The sequence below is a fragment of the Herpailurus yagouaroundi genome, unplaced genomic scaffold (assembly GCF_014898765.1).
Source record: "Herpailurus yagouaroundi ecotype Mexico unplaced genomic scaffold, PumYag 200, whole genome shotgun sequence".
Taxonomy (NCBI): Eukaryota; Metazoa; Chordata; class Mammalia; order Carnivora; family Felidae; genus Herpailurus; species Herpailurus yagouaroundi.
Genome location: NW_024412431.1, coordinates 1484290 through 1504065, shown reverse-complemented (window position 1 = coordinate 1504065; position 19776 = coordinate 1484290). Strand labels below are relative to the sequence as shown.

The following is a 19776-nucleotide window of genomic DNA, read 5'->3' as shown; positions in this document are numbered from 1 at the left end:
CCCGCCGCAGGCCACCCTTTAACCACGCCCCAAACCCTCCCCGAACCCCTCCCTACCACAGCCCACCTCTTACCCCGCCCCCCACCTCTTAACCATACCTCCTACCCCGTCCCCGCCTCAGACCACCCCTTCACCCCGCCCCCAACCCCTCCCTGACACAGCCCACCCTAACCACGCCCCTAACCACGCCCCCACCGCAGCGCATCCCTTCGCCCTGCCCCCTTGCCACACCCCACCGCAGCTCACCCCTTAACCACTCCCCCTTACCCCGCCCCCGCCGCAGCCCTCCCCGTTACCTCGCTCCTCGCTCCCCGCCTCCGCCCATCCCGGCCCTGTTCCCTCCTCGCCGCCACAGCCCACCGCCCGGAGACCCCGAACGCCCGGGTCTCCCGCCGCTATCCCGAGGCCGGAAGCGGAAGTGCGGCCGGGGAGCAGCCGCGGGTCTGGCACCAGGGCTGCGAGTCCGGTCTTCCCGGCCGGTGCGCGCCGGAACCCGCTTGAGGAGCGGGACTCGATGCGCCGCGGAGATCTTGGGTCCGATCCAGGAGGGAGGGGCTGGGCCTCGAGCAGCCCCGGGTCACGCCGACATCCCCCTGTCCCTCACGCGAGCCCCAGTCCTTCCCTGGGGCCTCAGGCTGTTCCTCAGGTCAGCCTCTAGCTCCGGACACCGCCGTCCCCTACTCCGAAAGCACGGTCCTGTCACCTCCCCTGCGGCCACTCTACCACTCTACCCCCGGACTTCCGGCCATGTCTGGGGACTGTGTGATTGTCACGTACGGCATCTAGAGGGTAGGGGCCGGGGATGCTGCTCACCGCCCTCCAATGCACGGGACCGCCCCCCACTACGGAAACTTAACCGGCCCCAGCCCTGCTCCATCTAGGACCTTAAAATCCCTGAAGTCCCGAATCCACTGTGGAAATTGTTTCAGAGCCGGCTGAGTCACTCATCCGAGGGATCGCTAAGTGATGAGCCCCAGAAGCTTAATCCTGCGGAATGAGTTGAGCAAGGCTGCTTCCTCCCATTCGGGAGCAGATGCTGGATGGGAATCGGGCACATTCAGTCCCGGCCAACAGGCTGGGACCCTCGGGACCCCCGTTACATCTTAAATCAGTTAAAAAAGAAAAAAAAAATGAATTGTGAATGGGCGGCCTTTCTATCCAACAACTATTCCTATAAAAATGCCTCAAAAGCAATCTTTGTGCCTTTTTTTTTTTTCCAGGCAAGAAAAGCATCTCTCCATTTCAAGTTTGTATTGAAACCAGCCTCAAGGTTCACCTGCCCTCAGGGATCCGTGGATTTCTGTGTGATCAGGTGAGTACCCTGTGGAACTGGTAATGATAGGCCTCGGCAGCCCCCACTGGGCAGGACCCTTCCTGTGCTCAAGCTGTAAACACCAGGAGTCTCTAAAAGTGAAGCTTAAAAATTAAATTACTTGATTTTCTTTCTTTTTTTTAATTAAAAAAAATTTTTAACGTTTATTTATTATTGAGAGACAGAGCATGAGTAGGGGAGGGGCAGAGAGACGGGTAGACACAGAATGTGGAGCAGGCTCCAGGCTCTGAGCTGTCAGCACAGAGCCTGACGCAGGGCTCGAACTCACAAACTGTGAGATCCTGACCTGAAACCAAGTCGGAAGCTCAACCGACCGAGCCACCCAGGCGCCCCTAAATTACTCGATTTTCTTATAAAATACTCAAATGTTTAAAATTCTCGTTAAAAATTTTCTTTGCATTTTCTTTGCATCTTTGCAAAACCAAGACGACATGAAAAAGTATATATTATAATATCTTGTCCTCACGTGTTCTAAAATCCTATTCTTCCCTGAACGACTTACAGGTAATTACTTTTTTTTTAGTTCAGTTTTGTTTTGTTTTGTTTTGTTTTTTTTTAGAGTAAGAGAGAGAGGGAGAGAGGGAGGGAGGGAGAAAAATCCCAAGCAGGCTCGACACTCAGAGCAGAGCCGGATGTGGGGCTCGGTTCCAAAACCCTGGGATCATGACCTGAGCTAAAATCAAGAGTGGGCTGCTCAACCAACTGAGCTCCCCAGGCGCCCTGGTAATTATTTTTCATGGTTTATCATGCATTCTTATCCTTCCAGGTTTTAATTAAGTAAATACAAGCAAATATATTCTTGTTTCCACTTTGCCTCCACAAAACATTGTAGTACTATATGCATTTTTCTTTATCTTGCTTTTTTTTCCCCTTAACACAAACTGGAGATTTTCCATTATTACTGCATACTTTGCTCCTTATCATGGTGAATCATATTAAAAACCAAGATCTAGGGGCACCTAGGCGGCTCAGTCAGTTTAAACGTCTGACTTCAGCTCAGGTCATGATCTCGCGGTCTGTGAGTTCGAGCCCCGCATCGGGCTTTGTGCTGACAGCTCAGAGCCTGGAGCCTGCTTCAGATTCTGTCTCCCTCTCTCTGCCCCTCTCCCGTTCATGCTCTGTCTCTCTCTGTCTCAAAAATAAATAAACGTTTAAAAAAATTTTTAAAATAAATAAATAAATAAATAAACTTTAAAAAATTAAAAAATAAAAACCGAGATCTAGACCCTGGATGTGCTAAGTGCTGCTGGAGTAGCATTACTTCTAGGACCTTTCTCTGGATATAACTAGGAAATATATGTGTATTGGGGTTTGTTTGTTTGTTTGTTTTTAAGATTTTATTTTTAAGTAATCTTTACGCCAAACATGGAGCTCAAACTTACAACCTGGAGATCAAGAGTGGCACACTCCACCAACTGAGCCAGCCAGTGCCCAAAACATACATGTTTTTTAAATCATGAGTTTAACATGACATTTCTAATTTAATTTAATTTTGCAGTGGTTTTTTTTCCCCTTAACTTCTTTGATTTTATATTGATCTTTTATATGTTATACAAAAAATATTGACTCCTAACAACATTGATTTATCTACTTAATGGTATTCTCCTTCACAGTATGTAAAAACTGACACTCGGAAGCATTGCTGTCCATGTCTCTGGAAATACACTCTGAATGTAAACCTCCCAACATGCAAAACAATATGTACACGTGCGGTTACTCATGGGAGCATTATTTCCAACAGCAAAAGATGCGAAGCAACTCAAATGTCCATCAGTAGTAGGAAACGGGCAGAATTGACGATATACTTCATTTTAAAGTCATGTAAAGGCTTGACTCATGGTTTTCCAGACTCTGTATGGTCGTGCTTCCAACTTGATATGCAGTTAGGTTTGTTTCATTATTTGTTTTCAGTTTTGAGGATTGCAATTGTGTGGGGTGTTTAAAAAAAAATTTTTTTTAACATTTATTGATTTTTGAGAGAGAGCACACATGAGCAGGAGAGGGGCAGAGAGAGGGAGACACAGAATCTGAAACAGGCTTCAGGCTCTGAGCTGTCAACATAGAGCCCGATGTGGGGGTGGATATGTATCTTTCCTGGCCTTTCCCTTTTTATAAAAAGGAACTTTCTAGGGGTGACTGGGTGGCTCAGTCAGTTAAGCACCTGAGTCTTGGTTTCAGCTCAGGTCATGATCTCGTGGTTTGTGGGTTCCAGCCCCGCAGTGGGCTAGGTGTGGATCCTGCTTGAGATTCTCTGTCTCCCTCTGCACTCCTGCCCCCAACTCACACTTGCCCTCTTTCTCTCTCTCTATAAAAAAAACAAAACAAAAACAAAAACAAAACAAAACAAAACAAAACACACGTAGGGAAAGAAAACATGAACAAGGACAACGTTTGCGAGGCTGGATTCAGAGAGACCTTTCTCAGCTATTGTTTTAGGTGGCAGAATAGTGTCAGGTGATGACAGGGTCTAGGGTGGCGCCCCAGGTGGAAGGGGACAAACTCATAACACCCAGGGTCGTCCTCACGCACTCTGACGTCACCCGTCATCTGAGGGCGGTGGGGCCGGGGGAGGCAAAGACTAGTATCAGCCGTCATCATCCCCAGTAACCAAAGGGTCGGACCTGGGAATGTGTTTGTGACAGCCACCTGCATGGGAAGAATGTGCCCTGAGACTCAGGGAAGCTGGGGATTTAGGTGGGGCGGCGGAGGCGTGTCCCGGTCGAACCGTTAGGACCCAAGAGGACGAGCTCTGGCTTCGCCAGCCCTGGTTCATCACCTGCTAAGTAAAGACCCGATACTGGGGACCCCACCTGCATGTTGAAGGAGGACACAACGGGCAGGCTAAGATGGGTTGGTCCGCGGAAGCCCGCGGTGGGAGGGAGGCCGTGAAGGCTTCCTGTTGTCCCGTTTCCCCCAGGGCCCGGCCTGAGCGCGCTGTGCCGACCAGAGGAGGAGCGTCCGGGCTCTTCCGCTGCCCGTTGTCCGGGGAAATTCCCGTCTGAGTCACAGGATGGCGGCCGTGGCTCTGCCCCCCACTTGTGGTAAGTCGGGGGGCCCTCGGAGCCCAGGCGGTAAAGGCCCCTGCACCACGGAGCGGGAAAGGAGGGGCCGAGCGGTGAGGCCGGAGTGGAGCCAGATGCCCGGGGATCACCGTCCCCGATGTGGTTCTTGGGATTTGGGATTCTTTCTATAAACTTGGAAAAATAACAGTGGTGTCCCTCGAACTTCAGTTTCTTCATCTGTGAAATGGGACTAATAATCTCTTCCTCCAGGTCAGTAAGACCCTTGGCCCTATTTCCTGGCCCTGGGTCCTGGATGAGACGGGCCACTCTGGTGTCCTGAGAAAGCTGTGTGTGTGTGTGTGTGTGTGTGTGTGTGTGTGTCCACCCACACTGTGTGGGGTGGTCATGGGTGTGGCCGTGCGTGTGCGTGTCGGGATGTGGTCACGTGCAGGTGGGTGGGGCAGCCCCCAGACTGGTGAGTGCTGGCATACAGAGCCGTCCTGGGCTCTCCTGACTCCTTTCTTCTTCTCCAGCTCAGCCTTCCCTGTACTCAGCCTTTCCTCGGAACGGACGCACGGAGGAGGAAGGGTTGGCTAAGGGCTTCCTGACCGGCTGGTTACCGGTGAGTCACTACTCTTTTTTCCAAGTCATTATTCCTTTGACCAGAAGCTGAATTTGTTCTCCTCCGGTGCCCCGGAGCCTCATGGCCAAACCAGGCGTCCAGAGGGCCCCGGGTCTCCGGGCATCTGATGGAGGGTCAGGGGCCCCCCAGGCAACGTCGTGTTTGTCAACGTTTTCTACGTTGCCAAGGTTCCTCCAGGGTCACCGTCTCCGTCACGTTCCGCAGAGAGGTTTTTAGGGGAGACTGAGGAAGACCTGACTGTGTCCTAAACTCAAGTACTTGGTGACAGCTGTGGGGGAGTCGCTCATTCATTTACCAGGTGTTTCTCTGACCTCTGCCATGTCCCCGGCCTCTACTCAGCCCTGCAGATGGAGGGAGATCAGCTTGCAGGATTTCACAGTCTCACTGGAATAAGAGAATCACCTCTGTGTTAGGGGCACGTTCCCCGTGGGAGCGGGCATAAGTAGACAGGGAGGAGCACCGCAGGCTGAGCCCAGAAGCGGTTGAGAGCAGAGCTCAGAACCCGGCCCGCACATCTCGCGCTTTGGGTTCCCGGCCCCTCGTCCCATCGTCCTCTGCCCTTCTCCTGCCCGCTCGGCGGGGACGGTCCTTGCCTAAGCCGTGATGTTTGTGACGGTTCAGCACTCGGTGACCTTCGAGGATGTGGCCGTGGAGTTCACCCAGGAGGAGTGGGCCCTGCTGGACCCTTCTCAGAGAACACTGTACAGAGACGTGATGCAGGAGAACTGCAGGAACCTGGCCTCGCTCGGTAAGCCCGACCTCATCCCCGCGTATACTTAGTGAGTCCCATAACAGGTGTTTTTTTGGATCCATTTAACACTCACAGAAGAGAAAACGTTTTTTGTGTACAATTCAGTGATTTTTGGTAATGCCACAGTGTTGTGCAACCATCTCTAACTCCAGAACATTTATTGCACCAAAATAAACCCTGTAACCATTAAGTGGCCACTCCCTTTCCCACCTACTCCAGCCGCTGGCTACCACTGATCTGCTTTCTGTCTCTATGGTTTTACCTCTTCTGGATATTGCATGTAAATGGAATCCTACAGTCCACAGCCTTTTGGATCTGGCTTCTTTTGCTTAGCAGAATGTTTTCAGGGTTCAGCCATGTTGTAGCTTGTATCAGAACGTTATTCCTTTTTCTGGCTGAACATCATTCCGTTGTGTGTGTGGACACTTTTTGTGTCCCCACTCATCAGTCGATGGACATTTGTGTTGCGGCCACCTTTTGGCTATGTTGAAGGGTGCTCTGCTATGAACATTCATGTACATTTTTGCTTGAACGCTTATTTTCAGTTCTCTTGTATGCATACCTAGAAATGGAATTTCTGGGTCATATGGTCATTCTATGATTAGCTTTTTGAGGAGCTTCCAACGTTTTCTCCGTGGTACAGATGCACAAGTAATGTGGGAATGCTTGGTTTTCATTTGCATTTCCCTAAAGAACAATGACACAGGTCATCTTTTTATGTGCTTGTTAGCCATTTTTATATCTTTTTTGGAAAAAATTTGTATACATGTCCTTTGCCCATCCTGGAGAGTGGAGGGTGGGGTCGTTTGCCTTTTTATTGTGGACTTCTAAGAGTTCCTGATATATTCTGGATGCTAGACCCTTATCAAATACCTGGCTTGCAAATATCTTCACCCCTTCTGTGTATTGTCTTTTCATATTCTTGAAGGATAGTTTTGCTGTGTATAGAATTAATGATGACAGGTTTTTTCTTTCAGCACTTGGAATATGTCATCCTATTGCTTTACGGCCTCTACAATTTCTGACAAGAAATCAGCTGTTGATCTTATCAAAGATGATCCCATGTATGTGAAAAACCAAAAATTCTCTTGCTACTTTCAGGCTACTCTCTTAGTCTTGAGCTTTCAACAGTTTGATTATAATGTGTCTCAGTTTGGTCTCTTTGAATTGATCCTCTTTGGTGTTAAGTTTCTTCAGTGTGTAGATTCATGACTTTCTGCAGTTCAGGGAATGTTTTGGCCATTTGCTTTTTTTTTTTTTTTTTAATTTTTTTTCAACGTTTTTTATTTATTTTTGGGACAGAGAGAGACAGAGCATGAACGGGGGAGGGGCAGAGAGAGAGGGAGACACAGAATCGGAAACAGGCTCCAGGCTCTGAGCCATCAGCCCAGAGCCCGACGCGGGGCTCGAACTCACAGACCGCGAGATCGTGACCCGGCTGAAGTCGGACGCTTAACCGACTGTGCCACCCAGGCGCCCCGACCATTTGCTTTTTAAAACAATGTTTCTGCCTCTCTCTGTGTCCTCTCCTTCAAGAACTCCATTATGCATATGTTGAAAGTTGGATGTTGTCCCACAGGTTTCTTATGCTCTGCTCTATTTTTGTTTTCTTTTTTCCTCTGTGGGCTTCAGATTGGGCGATCTCAATTGATCTATCTTCAAGTTCACTGATTCTTTTTCCCACCAGATCAAATCTGCCAATAAATTTCAGTAGTGAATATTTCATTTCAATTTATTGTACTTTCAACTCCATAATTTCTGTTTGGTTCCTTTTTACAATTTCTTTCACTATTTCTTGAGAACCTGTTCTCACGGTTTCCTTTAGCTCTTTGTGCATGCTTAAAATAGTTGAAATCTTTGTCCAGTGAGTCTCTTCCTCAGGGACAGTTTCTATTAATTTCCTTTCCCTATAATGGACCATGCTTTTTTGTTTCTCTGCATGCCTCATAAATTGTTGAACACTCTACGTTTGGAACGTCCTGGCAATTCTGTAAATCAGAGATTCCCGCATCCCCATGGTTTGATGTTGTCACTTGTTGTAGTTGGTGTTGTTTGGTGACATTTTCTGAACTAATTTTGTTATGTCTGTATTTGCCATGTGTAGCCACTGCAATCTCCATTTTGTTAGGCTAATGGTCAGTTAGTGTTTTATCAGAGATTTCCTTAAATTCCTGGAACCCCCAAATTCCCAGTCTTTCCACACAGTCTCTGTGTATATAGGAGCATGCCTTTAAAAACCAATCAGGTTACAACCTGGCCTTAGCCTTCACTTCCTGCTTGTACAAAGCCTGAAGGCCCGTCAAAGGTGAAGGTTTACTACCTTTTCAGATGTTTTCTGAGCATACACCCAACCCTGGGTAGGTACATGGCCTTCCACATTCCTAGGACTACATGGGAGCATGTCAAAGCCCCTTTCCCCCAAAGTATCTTGTTCCCTACTTTTCCTCTGAGACTTTCTGGTTAGTCTTATTCAGCATTTTCCTTTGCCCCAGGCAGCGGTAGCTAATACATTTAAATGTATTCAGCACATGCCCCAGCCCTCCACCCCCATAGCACTTCAACTCCGGGAGAGTTTGGAGTTAGGCAAAATAAAGGCAAGCCCTCTGAGCCAGTCCTTCTGGGAGCCACCAGGAAGGTCAAAATAGACAACCAAAGTTCTCTCAAAATAACATTTGTCCTGGTCCCCCTTCCGCTAGTACTAGGAGCACAGCTTATTGTCTTTAAGGTGGCTGCTGAGGGGGGAAGCAGATGGGGCGAGGGTCAGCTCAAAGGCCACAGGGCTCTCTTACAGATTCAGCTGTGTTGTCTTAAGTAAGCATTCTCCTCATTGCTGGAAGCTTTTGATAACTTTCCAGAGTTCCATCAAAGTTAATTCTAACAGTTTTTACCCCTTCATTTGCTACTTTTTGTGGAGTTCCCTACCCCACCATTTCTGCTGGCATCACCTCACAGAAGTCTTCCTTAAGCACCTTCATGTTCCTAGGTCTATGCTAAGAGTTGGGCATACAGTGGTGAACCAGATAGAGTGGTCCCTACCGTTGCGGAGGTTACAGTCTAATGCCTTCCCTATGAACTAAAGATATATTCCTGGCCCTAACTTTATATTCTCTGTGCATGAAAGCTTTGGGGCTCTTAATTCTGTATTTCCGCTTGGGCATTAGCCTCTGGGACTCACTATTCCCCCAGACACCCTGGATATTGACTGAGGACGCTTAATTTGTTTTTTCACTGTGAAAGAGGAGTTACTCTATTTATTAGAATTTAGGGATCATTATCCCAGTGTTCCTAAAGCCGCCCCTGCTCATCCTCAGAAGTATGGGCTTCAGTTCCGTGGTGGGACGCATTTTCCCCTGGAGAGTCCCCCTTCGTACTGTGTCTTTCCTTTATGTGTAGGAAATCAAGTTGGTAAGCCTGGTGTGGTCTCCAAATTGGAGCAAAAAGATAAAGTGGTGGCAAAGGAGACTGGAATTCTCCCAGGCAGCTTTCCAGGTGAGCACCAGCTGGATTTTGAGTCCTCATGAGGATCATCTCTGGCCTGTGGCTTGGGAATTTGGAGTATTACGTTGGGAAATGCCAATCAGGGAGCTTTGGAAAATCGTCCCCCTTTTTTTTTTTTTTTTTTCTGACAAGATCGAAAGCCTTTGGGATAAGCCTCCTTGTGCACCTTCTTTGCTTCCTCTTTAATTCTCTCTTCATCACCTCACACCTTAGCCTCAGAGGAAGAACAAAAACATGTCTATTTTGCTTATTACTTGTAAGTGTCACGTGAGATCCTTCTTCAGTCCCTTCCCACTTTACATTCCTGACAATTCCTTCCTTTGTCAGCATCAGTCTCAACCTTCCTAGAGTCTTTTTTTTTTTTTTTTTTTTAATACCTACAATGTGTATACCTGTGACCCTTTCATCGCAAACCTTTGGAAAAACCCTAATCCCTTAGGGTCTGCCTTCACGAATATGTGCATTTTATCTATTATTTTCTCCACAGACTGAAATTTCTTTTCAATTGGTTTCAGATCTGGAGACTCTACTTAGAGCCAAAGGGTTAACTTCTAAGCAGCATGTTTTCAGACAAGAGCAACACAAAGGTGTAAAAATGGTAAGACTGCTGGGGTGCCTGGGTGGCTCAGTCGGTTAGGCATCCGACGCTTGATTTAGGCTCGGGTCATGATCTCACAGTTCGTGAGTTTGAGCCCCACAATGGGCTCTGCTCTGTCAGTGTGGAGCCTGCTTGGGGTTTTCTCTCTCTCCTTCTCTCTATGGTCCTCCCCTGCTTGTACTCTCTCTCTCTCAAAATACATAAATAACTTTTTTTAAAATGGTAAGATTGCTGATTTTCCACAGTAGGAAAATGCCATAAATTAGAGAAACTACAAAGTTCCCAAGAGAGTCATTCTCTAAAGAGAAAGTGGTGCCTCTGGAGAAATACCATGAAACTATTGTGAATTTGGAGAAAAATATAAGTTATCTCCACAATTATTTCTTCCCTGAGCATCTCTCTGTTTCCATATGTGTGACTCAGATATGGAGGCTTCAAACATAAGCTGGTATTAAGCCTATCAGAAAAATGCTCTCTGAATATGATAAGGCCTATGGCACCACAGCCATGTTTTTTAGCTTCTAATCATTCAAACTAGCAGGAACCCTATACAAATACTCAAAGTAGCAAAAACACCAATTATAATAATGTTATATATAACTGAATTGCTGGGAGAGAGAATTCCTACAATAGTCTTGAATATTTAAAATATTACAGGGGTGCCTGGGTGGCTCAGTCGGTTAAGCGTCTGACTTCAGCTCAGGTCATGATCTCGCAGTTTGTGAATTCGAGCCCCACGTCAGGCTCTGTGCTGACAGCTCAGAGCCTGGAGCCTGCTTAGGTTTCTGTGACTCCCTCTCTCTCTGCCCCTCCCCTGCTCACACACTGTCTCTCTCTCCCTGCCTCTCAAAAAATAAATAAACATTAAAAAAAACATTACAAATTATGGGGCCTGGGTGGCTCAGTTGGTTGAGCATCCAGCTTCAGCTCAGATCATGATCTCATGGTTTGTGAGATCAAGCCCCGCATCGAGCTCACTGATGACAGCACAGAGCCCTCTTCAGATCCTCTGTCTCCCTCTCTCTCTCTCTGCCGCTCTCTCACTCACACTCTGTCTCTCAAAAATAAATAAACATTAAAAGTAATAAAAAAATAAAATAAAATAAAATATTACCAATTAGGGGCACCTGGGTGGCTCAGGCAGTTAAGCATCAGACTCTGGATTTCGGCTCAGGTCATGATCTCACAGTTTATGAGTTTAAGCCCTGCATCGGGCTCTGCTGACAGCACAGAGCCTGCTTGGGATCCTCTCTCTCCCTCTCTGCCCCTTCCCCATTTGTTCTCTGTCTCAAAATAAATAAACAAAACTTTAAAAAATAAAATAATACAAATTATAGTTATCATTCGTCTCTCAACAGGAAAGAAATCATCTCGGAGTGAAAGTCAATGAATGTAATCAGTGCTTTAAAGTCTTCAGCACAAAATCTAACCTCACTCAGCACAAGAGAATTCATACTGGAGAAAAACCCTATGACTGTAATCAGTGTGGCAAGTCCTTCAGCAGTAGATCCTACCTGACCATTCACAAGAGGATACACAATGGGGAGAAGCCCTATGAGTGCACGGACTGTGGCAAAGCCTTCAATGATCCCTCATCCCTTAGGCTGCACGTGAGAATTCACACTGGAGAAAAACCCTACGAATGTAATCAGTGTTTCCATGTCTTCCGCACTAGGTGTATCCTCAAAAGGCACAAGGGAGTTCATACTGGGGAGAATCATTATGAATGTAAGCAGTGTGGGAAGGCCTTCAGCACAAGGTCCTCCCTTACTGTGCATCACAGAATTCATACGGGGGAGAAACCCTATGAGTGCCATGACTGTGGGAAAGCCTTTAGGAAGAGCTCACACCTGACACAGCATGTGAGAACTCATACTGGAGACAAACCCTATGAGTGTGATCAGTGTGGAAAATCCTTCAGCAGTAGCTTTTCTCTTACTGTGCACAAGAGAATACATAATGGAGAGAAACCTTATGAGTGTAGTGACTGTGGGAAAGCATTTAACAATCTCTCGTCTGTTAAGAAACATGTGAGAACTCACACTGGAGAGAAACCCTACGAATGTAGTCATTGCGGAAAATCTTTCACCACTAACTCTTACCTTTCTGTGCACAAGAGAATTCATAATAGGTAGATAGGAATGCAGTGACTATGGGAAAGAATCCATTGATTTCTCAACCTCAGACATCTTGGCAATTCATACTGGATGCAGAAACTATCTTTGCATAACAAATTAACCCCAAAACGTAGTCCTTTAAAGCAACAAACCTTTATTGTCTCACAATTTATGTAGGTCAGGAGTTCAGAAATGGATTAGCTACGTAATTCTAATTCTAGCTCCCTCATGAGGTTGCCATCAATATGTCAACTAGAACTACCATCATCTGAAGTCTTTAGGAATGAAGGGTCCACTCTGAAGGTTGATTATTCACATGCCTGATAAACTAGTGCCAGTTGTTGGCATGGGACCTGCAGTCCCTCGCCATGTAGGCCTCTCCACAGTGATGAGTGTCTTTACAATATGGCAGCAGGTTCTCTCCAAATAAAGTGATCCAAAAGAGCCAATGCATGGGGCGCCTGGGTGGCACAGTCGGTTAAGCATCCGACTTCAGCCAGGTCACGATCTCGCGGTCCGTGAGTTCGAGCCCCGCGTCGGGCTCTGGGCTGATGGCTCAGAGCCTGGAGCCTGTTTCCGATTCTGTGTCTCCCTCTCTCTCTGCCCCTCGCCCGTTCATGCTCTGTCTCTCTCTGTCCCAAAAATAAATAAACGTTGAAAAAAAAAATTAAAAAAAAAAAAAAAAAGAGCCAATGCAGAAGCCATAATGTCTTTTATGACCTAGTCTCAGAAGGATATATTGTCTCTTCATCTATATTGTGTTGGTCACCTGGACCAGTCCTGACTCGATGTGGGAGGGAACTACACGAGGTATGCATAAAAGGAGACAGAAACTACTGGGGACCATCTTGGAGCCTGGCCATGACTCAGTGAGGGAAAGCCTTCAGCAGGCCCTCCTTCTAATCTAATCAACATGGAATAATATTCAATAGCCCACATGTTAACTAACTGTGGAGAGAAGCCCTATCAAGTGCAGCCTATGTGGTAAAACTCTCACAGAAAAAAATTACCTACTGGGGAGCAACAGGAGGAATGCATTGGCTAAAGGGAAGCCTGTCATGATATCTCCAGTGAATCACAATTATCACAATAGTATGACAATTCACACTAAGGGAAAGCCCTAGGAATATCATCAAAATGGAAACCTCTTCAGAAGACACACACCCTTTGAGGCGTGCATAAGGAATCACACTGTAGAGGGACACTGTGTATAAGAAATACGGAATGGAAACCATTGGTACCCTACTCTTCCCTCTCTGTGCCTAGGGAGGTTAATGGGCTATATCCTTGGGCTCATTTGCCTTTGGGCTTCTGTTTGGGTTGGTCAGTGGAGAGCCCAGGTAGGATATCAGAGGGATGGAGGAGAATGAGTACATACCACACCATTTCCCCACAAGAGAACTGGGATCTGGGTGCTATCCTGGGCCTCTTCTCAGCCCCTGTAGTGCAGCCTTCTCCCCTCTTCCCACTATGCTCCAAAACTTCAATAATCACTCCCTCCTCTTTCCTCTCCTTCCTTGTTCTTCTTCCAGTCACTGAATATGCACTATTACCTTTTGGTTTCCCTGCATCCTGCCTGCAATTGTTCTGGTATAGTGGTACACCAAGGTACCAAGAGTATAATGAATGGTCTTTACCATTTCCTACAAGGCCCCAAACAATCAGGATCCGCTGTAGATCTGACCCTCCCCCCTTCCACCAGTCCTGTTTACTTCCTATACTCTAGTCACACTTGTCTTGCTGTAGCCCCATCACCCCAGCACAGTTCAATATCAGGGTCTCTGTACTGCCTAGACTCATATTCCCAACGTAGCTACATAGCTCACTCTTTCAGTTCACTTAGGTTTCTGCCAAAATGTCCCCTGAACTGAAAGGCTTTCATTCCCACTCCATATATAATGAGCAAGTCACCAATTCCCACATTTCTGTCTTTATTAGGAGTTCTTCATCTCAGTAGTACTTATTATCATCTGACTGACTTTCTATATATACTTCTTTATTTGACTAATACTTATTCCCCATTCCAACCCTCACTAAACTATAAACACCATGAAAACAAGTACTGTGCATTTGATTCATCACTGTAGATCCTGTGCCACAAGCCATGCCTGGTCCAAAGGCAGTGTTCTGTTCTATTGCATAGAGATTAAGAGTATGGACTCTGGAGAGAGACCATTTGAGGTCAAGTCTAGACCTTACCACTTAATTGCCTGGTTACCTCAGACAAATAACAAACATTTTGTGCCCAAGTTTTTTCATTTGTAAGATGGAAACAATGAGAGTGCTTTGTAAACTTGTACTGAGGATCCAATTAGTTAAAATACATAAGCACTTGAGGGGCGCCTGGGTGGCGCAGTCGGTTAAGCGTCCGACTTCAGCCAGGTCACGATCTCGCGGTCTGTGAGTTCGAGCCCCGCATCGGGCTCTGGGCTGATGGCTCAGAGCCTGGAGCCTGTTTCCGATCCTGTGTCTCCCTCTCTCTCTGCCCCTCCCCCGTTCATGCTCTGTCTCTCTCTGTCCCAAAAATAAATAAAAACGGTGAAAAATAAAATACGTAAGCACTTGAGAGACTGCCTGGTATATAGGAAACACTATATATGTATCTCGTTTTTTATTGTGAATTAAACTTAACTGAGAATTATACCAAGCAAAACAAGCCGGACACAGAAGAGTAAATACTGTATGATTCTATTTATACAGATTTCTAGAACAGGCAGAATCTAATCTGTGAGGGGGGTTGGGGGGAAGAAGAGTGGTTGCATCTAAGTTTGAGGCGGGGAGGTGAGGCAGTAGCTGGGATTGACTGGGAAAGGACAACCAGGAACTTTACAGGATGAGAAAAATATTCTAGGTCTTGGCAGGAGTAGAAGTTACACAGATCTATGCATTTGTCAAAATGCACTGAACTGTACACTTAAGATTTGTACATTGCATTGCATGTAAATTATACCTCAATTTTAATCAAACTCAATTTGCTAAGTGAAAAAGACAAAAAGCCACATGTATGATTCCATTGAATGACATTCTGGAAAAGACATGACTGTAGGGAAGGACAACAAATCAGGAGTTACTAGGGGTAAGAGGTGGAAATAGGATTACTACAAAGGCACAGCACAAGGGAATTTGGAAATTTTGTATATGTGCTGCCGAAGCGAGCACTGGAAATTTGGAAATTTTGGAATTACCCAATAGCATGACTGTGTTGATGGATACAAATATCTCTGTACTTTTCAAAACATTACATTACATGTGGAACGTTACAGCACAAAGAGTGAATATTATTATAGGTTAGAACAAAATATAGTCACTAGGTAGCAGAGGGAACACAAAATGGAATGCAGACTATGATGAATGCAGCTCACTGTATTACAAATGAATAACCAAACAACACTGAAGGGTGTGGAGAGGAAATCTAACTTACTTAGGAAAAATATATTTTGACCTGATACTATAAGACTAAAAGCAAAAATAACTGTACACAAATTCTGTACTAGAGTTAATAAATTTGTTTCACTCAAGGGTACGGGTTAGCAATTCTGAGACCGCTTTATATATATACTAAAGTTGGACAACTAAGTATATATATTATAGGTCATTAAAGATCATTGAAGCCAGTTTCTCATGGTCACTGCCAAAGATAGTACAAGCAAGGAAAGAGAAAGGCTAGAATGGACCTTGTGGTAATGAATTCAAATTGGAGGTACAGCACCTAGATCTTGGGTTTTCTTTCTTTTAAATTTGAATTCGTTAATATACAGTGGAATATTGGTTTTAGAAGTAGAATTCAGTGATTCATCACTTACATATAACACTCGGTGCTCATCACAAGTGCCCTCCTCAATACCCATCACCCATCCAGCCCATCCCCTACCCGCCTCCCTCCATCAACCCTCAGTTTGTTCTCTATTATTAAGAGTCTTATGGTTTGTTTCCCTTTCTTCTCTTTTCCGTCCCTTCACATGTGTTCATCTATTTTGATTCTTAAATTCCACATATGAGTGAAATCATTTATTCGTCATTCTCTGATTGACTTATTTTGCTTCGCGTAACACATTCCAGCTCTATCCACATCATTACAAACAGTTGATGGCTGAATAATACTCCACTACAAACACACACACACACACACACACACACACACACACACACACCACCTTCTGTATCCATTCTTCAGTTGATGGACATTTTGGCTCTCTCCATAGTTTGGCTATAGTTGATAATGCTACTATAAACACTGGGGTACATATACCCCATTCAAATCTGTATTTTTTGTATCCTTTGGGTAAATACCTAATAGTGAAATTGCAGGATTGTAGGGTAGTGCTAGTTTTAGTTTTTTTTGAGGAGCCTCCACACTGTTTTCCAGAGTGACTGCACCAGTTTGCATCTCACCAGCAGTGCAAGAGGGTTCCCCTTTCTCTGCATTCTCGCCAACACCTGTTGTTTCTCATGTTGTTAATTTTAGCCATTCTGACAGCTGTGAGGTGGCATCTCATCACGGTTTTGATTTGTTTTTCCCTGATGATGAGTGATGTTGAGCATCTCTTATGTGTCTGTTAGCATCTGGATGTCTTTGGAAATGTGTCTATTCGTGTCTTCTGCCCATTTCTTAACTGGGTTGTTTGGTTTTGGGTGTTGAGTTTGATAAGTTCTTTATAGATTTTGTATACTAATCCTTTATCAGATATGTTGTTTACAAATATCTTCTCCCATTCCACAGGCTGCCTTTAGAACAGATCAGCGAAACTAAGAGCTGGTTCTTTGAAAGAATAAACAAAATTGATAAACCCTTAGCTAGACTCATCGAAAAGAAAAGAGAAAGGAAGCAAATAGATAAAACCATGAGTGAAAGAGGAGAGATCACAACCAATACCATAGAAATATAAACAATTCGTAAGAGAATATTATGAAAAAGGAGACGCCAACATATACATATGTGCAACCTGGAAGACATGGACAAATTCCTAGAAAGTCACAAACTACCAAAACTGAAACAGGAAGATGTAGAAAACTTGAAGAGACCCATAACTAGCAAAGAAATTGAATCAGTAATACAAAATCTCCCAACAAACAAGAGTCCTGGGTTTTTTGGTGGGTTTTTTTGTTTTTTGTTTTTTGTTTTTTGCATCTCACATCCATGAAATCAGCCAGACCAATACTAAACCATTCTGCACATCTAGAAAACTGACTCGAGGATTAACACAACAATCTGCACGACCTGAACCACAGAACTCACCAGGTACATGGCACAGAGAGGTGAACTGGGGGAGAAAGAAGCCACAGAGGGCAGGGAACTGCTTTTGCTTGCGGAGAAGGGACGGAGATGGGGGGAGAATACGGGAAAAGCACCCCCCTCCCCAAAGCAGCTGGAGAGAAAGTGGAAAAGTGGAAACAGCCGCAGGGGCTGAACTAAAAAGGGAGAAAGGAGAGGGTTTAAATGCCAATACGAATCTACAAACAGGGGGAGCGCAGAGTCTGAAACTCTCCAGTTCCATACCTGGGGTGCTCTGGTGGGAAGGGCGAATCCCCAGGAGCAGAGTGGAGTCCGGGGGGCTTCGGGCCACACGGGGAGAGGCGGTTCCCCTGCTGGGAGGGCAGCCGGTAGAGGCTGTGCGGCCCCCACACAGGCAAAGGTGCCAGCAGACCGGAGGACAACCACATTCGCTGGTGCTGGAACGAGGGCGTTAAGGGGAAACCTGGTGCCAGACGCGTGTCGCGATTTTCCATAATCCCTGAAACGCTGCTGCTACAGATCATGGGAGCTTTTTCCGGGGCGGGGTGGCGCCCAGCCGCGGTCTCTGGGCCGGAGGCGGCACAGTCCCGAGAATGGTCCTGGGTGCGGCCGGCACCGGCCATTGCTCGGTGAGACCCTCCCCCAGAAGGTGTGAGGGGGACAAAACCGCAGCCCCTCTGAAGTGAGGGGTCGGGAAACAAAGCCGCATCTGAGATAAAACTCAGCAGGGAGGTGCCGCCTGCAGCCTGATGGCTTGCTCACCGACAGGGTAAGAGCGGGGAGTGGATGGAAGCGGAAGACAAAGGACAGGTGTGCGATTGCTGCTGGGAAGACACAGAATTCCGATACTAGAGCCTGGGTAGATGCCATGTTCACCCCTCCCGCGCATGCGCATACACACCTACCAGCGCCACAATTCACCCCAGTAAACTAAGCAGCGCCACCTAGTGGAGAACGGAGCCGTTACATTAAGCCCCGCCCAACTGAGTCAACCTCACTCTTCAGGAACCACAAGTCTCTCCACCTGCTTAGTTTACAGGCTATAAAGTACTTCATAGTTTGACTTTCAGGAGAAAATGATGTAATTTCAATCATATTTTAGTCTTGGTCCATCCATTCAATTTTCTTTTTTTGTTTTCATTTCTTTTTCTTGAATACAGAAAGAGAAAAAATTTATTTTTATTTTCAATTTTTATTAAAATATTTTCTTTATTTTTTCTACCATATTTTTTACTTTTTTGTAAACTTTCAAATTCTATTTTACTTCCATCATTTCATTCTATTTTATTGTATTCATGTTCTCAAATTTTCAAACATTTTCCTTTTTTATTTTCTCCCCTTTTTTCTCTAATCTATCAAGCACCTTTCAACAACCAGACCAAAACACACCTAGGATCTAGCATCATTTATTTGATTTGTGTGTGTGTGTGTGTGTGTGTGTGTGTGTTTTGTTTTTAATTTTTAATTTTAATTTGTTTTTACCTTAATTCTTTTTCTTCCTTCAAAATGGCAAAACGAAGGAATTCACCCCAAAAGAAAGAACAGGAAGAAATGACAGGGAATTAATCAACACAGATACAAGCAAGATGTCTGAACCAGAATTTAGAATCACGATAATAAGAATACTAGCTGGGGGTGAAAATAGATTAGAATCCCTCTCTGTGGAGATAAAAGAAGTAAAAGCTAGTCAGGATGAAATAAAAAAAAATTCTATAACGGAGCTGCAATCTCCGATGGATGCCACAGCGGCAAAGATAGATGAGGCGGAATGACAAATCAGTGATATAGAGGACAATCTTATGGAGAATAATGAAGCAGAAAAAAAAGAGGGAAACTAAGGCAACAGAGCACGATTTAAGATTCAGAGAAATCAGTGACTCATTAAAAAGGAACAACATCAGAATCATAGGGGTCCCAGAAGAGGAAGAGAGAGAAATAGGGGTAGAAGGGTTATGTGAGCAAATCATAGCAGAAAACTTTCCTAACCTGGGGAAAGACACAGACATCAAAATCCAGGAAGCACAGAGGGCTCCCATAAGATTCACCAAAAACCGACCATCAGCAAGGCATATCATAGTCAAATTCACAAAATACTCAGGCAAGGAAAGAATCATGAAAGCAACAGGGGGGAAAGAGTGTCCTTAGCCTACAAGGGAAGACAAATCAGGTTTGTAGCAGCCCTGTCCACAGAAACTTGGCAGGCCAGAAAGGAGTGGCAGGATATATTCAATGTGCTGAACTGGAAAAATATGGAGCCGAGAATTCTTTATCCAGCAAGGCTGTCGTTCAAAATAGTAGGAGAGATTAAAAGTTTCCCAGACAAACAAAAATTAAAGGAATTCATGACCACTACACGAGCCCTGCAAGAAATTTTAAGGGGGACTCTCTGAGGGGAGAAAAGACAAAAAATCGAAAAGAGTTCATACCTTTACTCTCAAACTGTTCCAAAAAAAAAAGAAAGAAAGAAATGGAAGGAAAGCTTCCAAACTCATTCTACAAAGCCAGCATTACCTTGATTCCAAAACTAGACAAAGGCCTCACTCAAAAGGAGAATTACAGGCCAATATCCCTGATGAACCTGGATGCAGAAATTCTCCACAA

The 19776-nt window shown here is 45.3% G+C and overlaps 1 protein-coding gene across 4 annotated transcripts; it reads left to right on the top strand.

Moving 5' to 3' along the window:
- Nucleotides 1-302: 302 nt before the first annotated feature.
- Nucleotides 303-12391, top strand: LOC121013924 (zinc finger protein 558-like). 4 transcript variants are annotated; one of them, XM_040449795.1, is made up of 8 exons: nucleotides 303-646; nucleotides 1221-1312; nucleotides 4251-4374; nucleotides 4869-4957; nucleotides 5600-5726; nucleotides 9123-9218; nucleotides 9743-9825; nucleotides 11184-12391. In XM_040449795.1, the coding sequence occupies exons 3-8, from the start codon at nucleotides 4344-4346 to the stop codon at nucleotides 11958-11960; spliced, it is 1203 nt and encodes a 400-aa protein (XP_040305729.1). In that variant the 5' UTR covers nucleotides 303-646; nucleotides 1221-1312; nucleotides 4251-4343; the 3' UTR covers nucleotides 11961-12391. The 4 variants fall into 4 exon arrangements, with proteins under 4 accessions (XP_040305729.1, XP_040305727.1, XP_040305728.1 ...); XM_040449793.1 differs by having other exon boundaries at nucleotides 303-789; XM_040449794.1 differs by having other exon boundaries at nucleotides 303-998.
- The last annotated feature ends 7385 nt before the right edge of the window (nucleotides 12392-19776 follow it).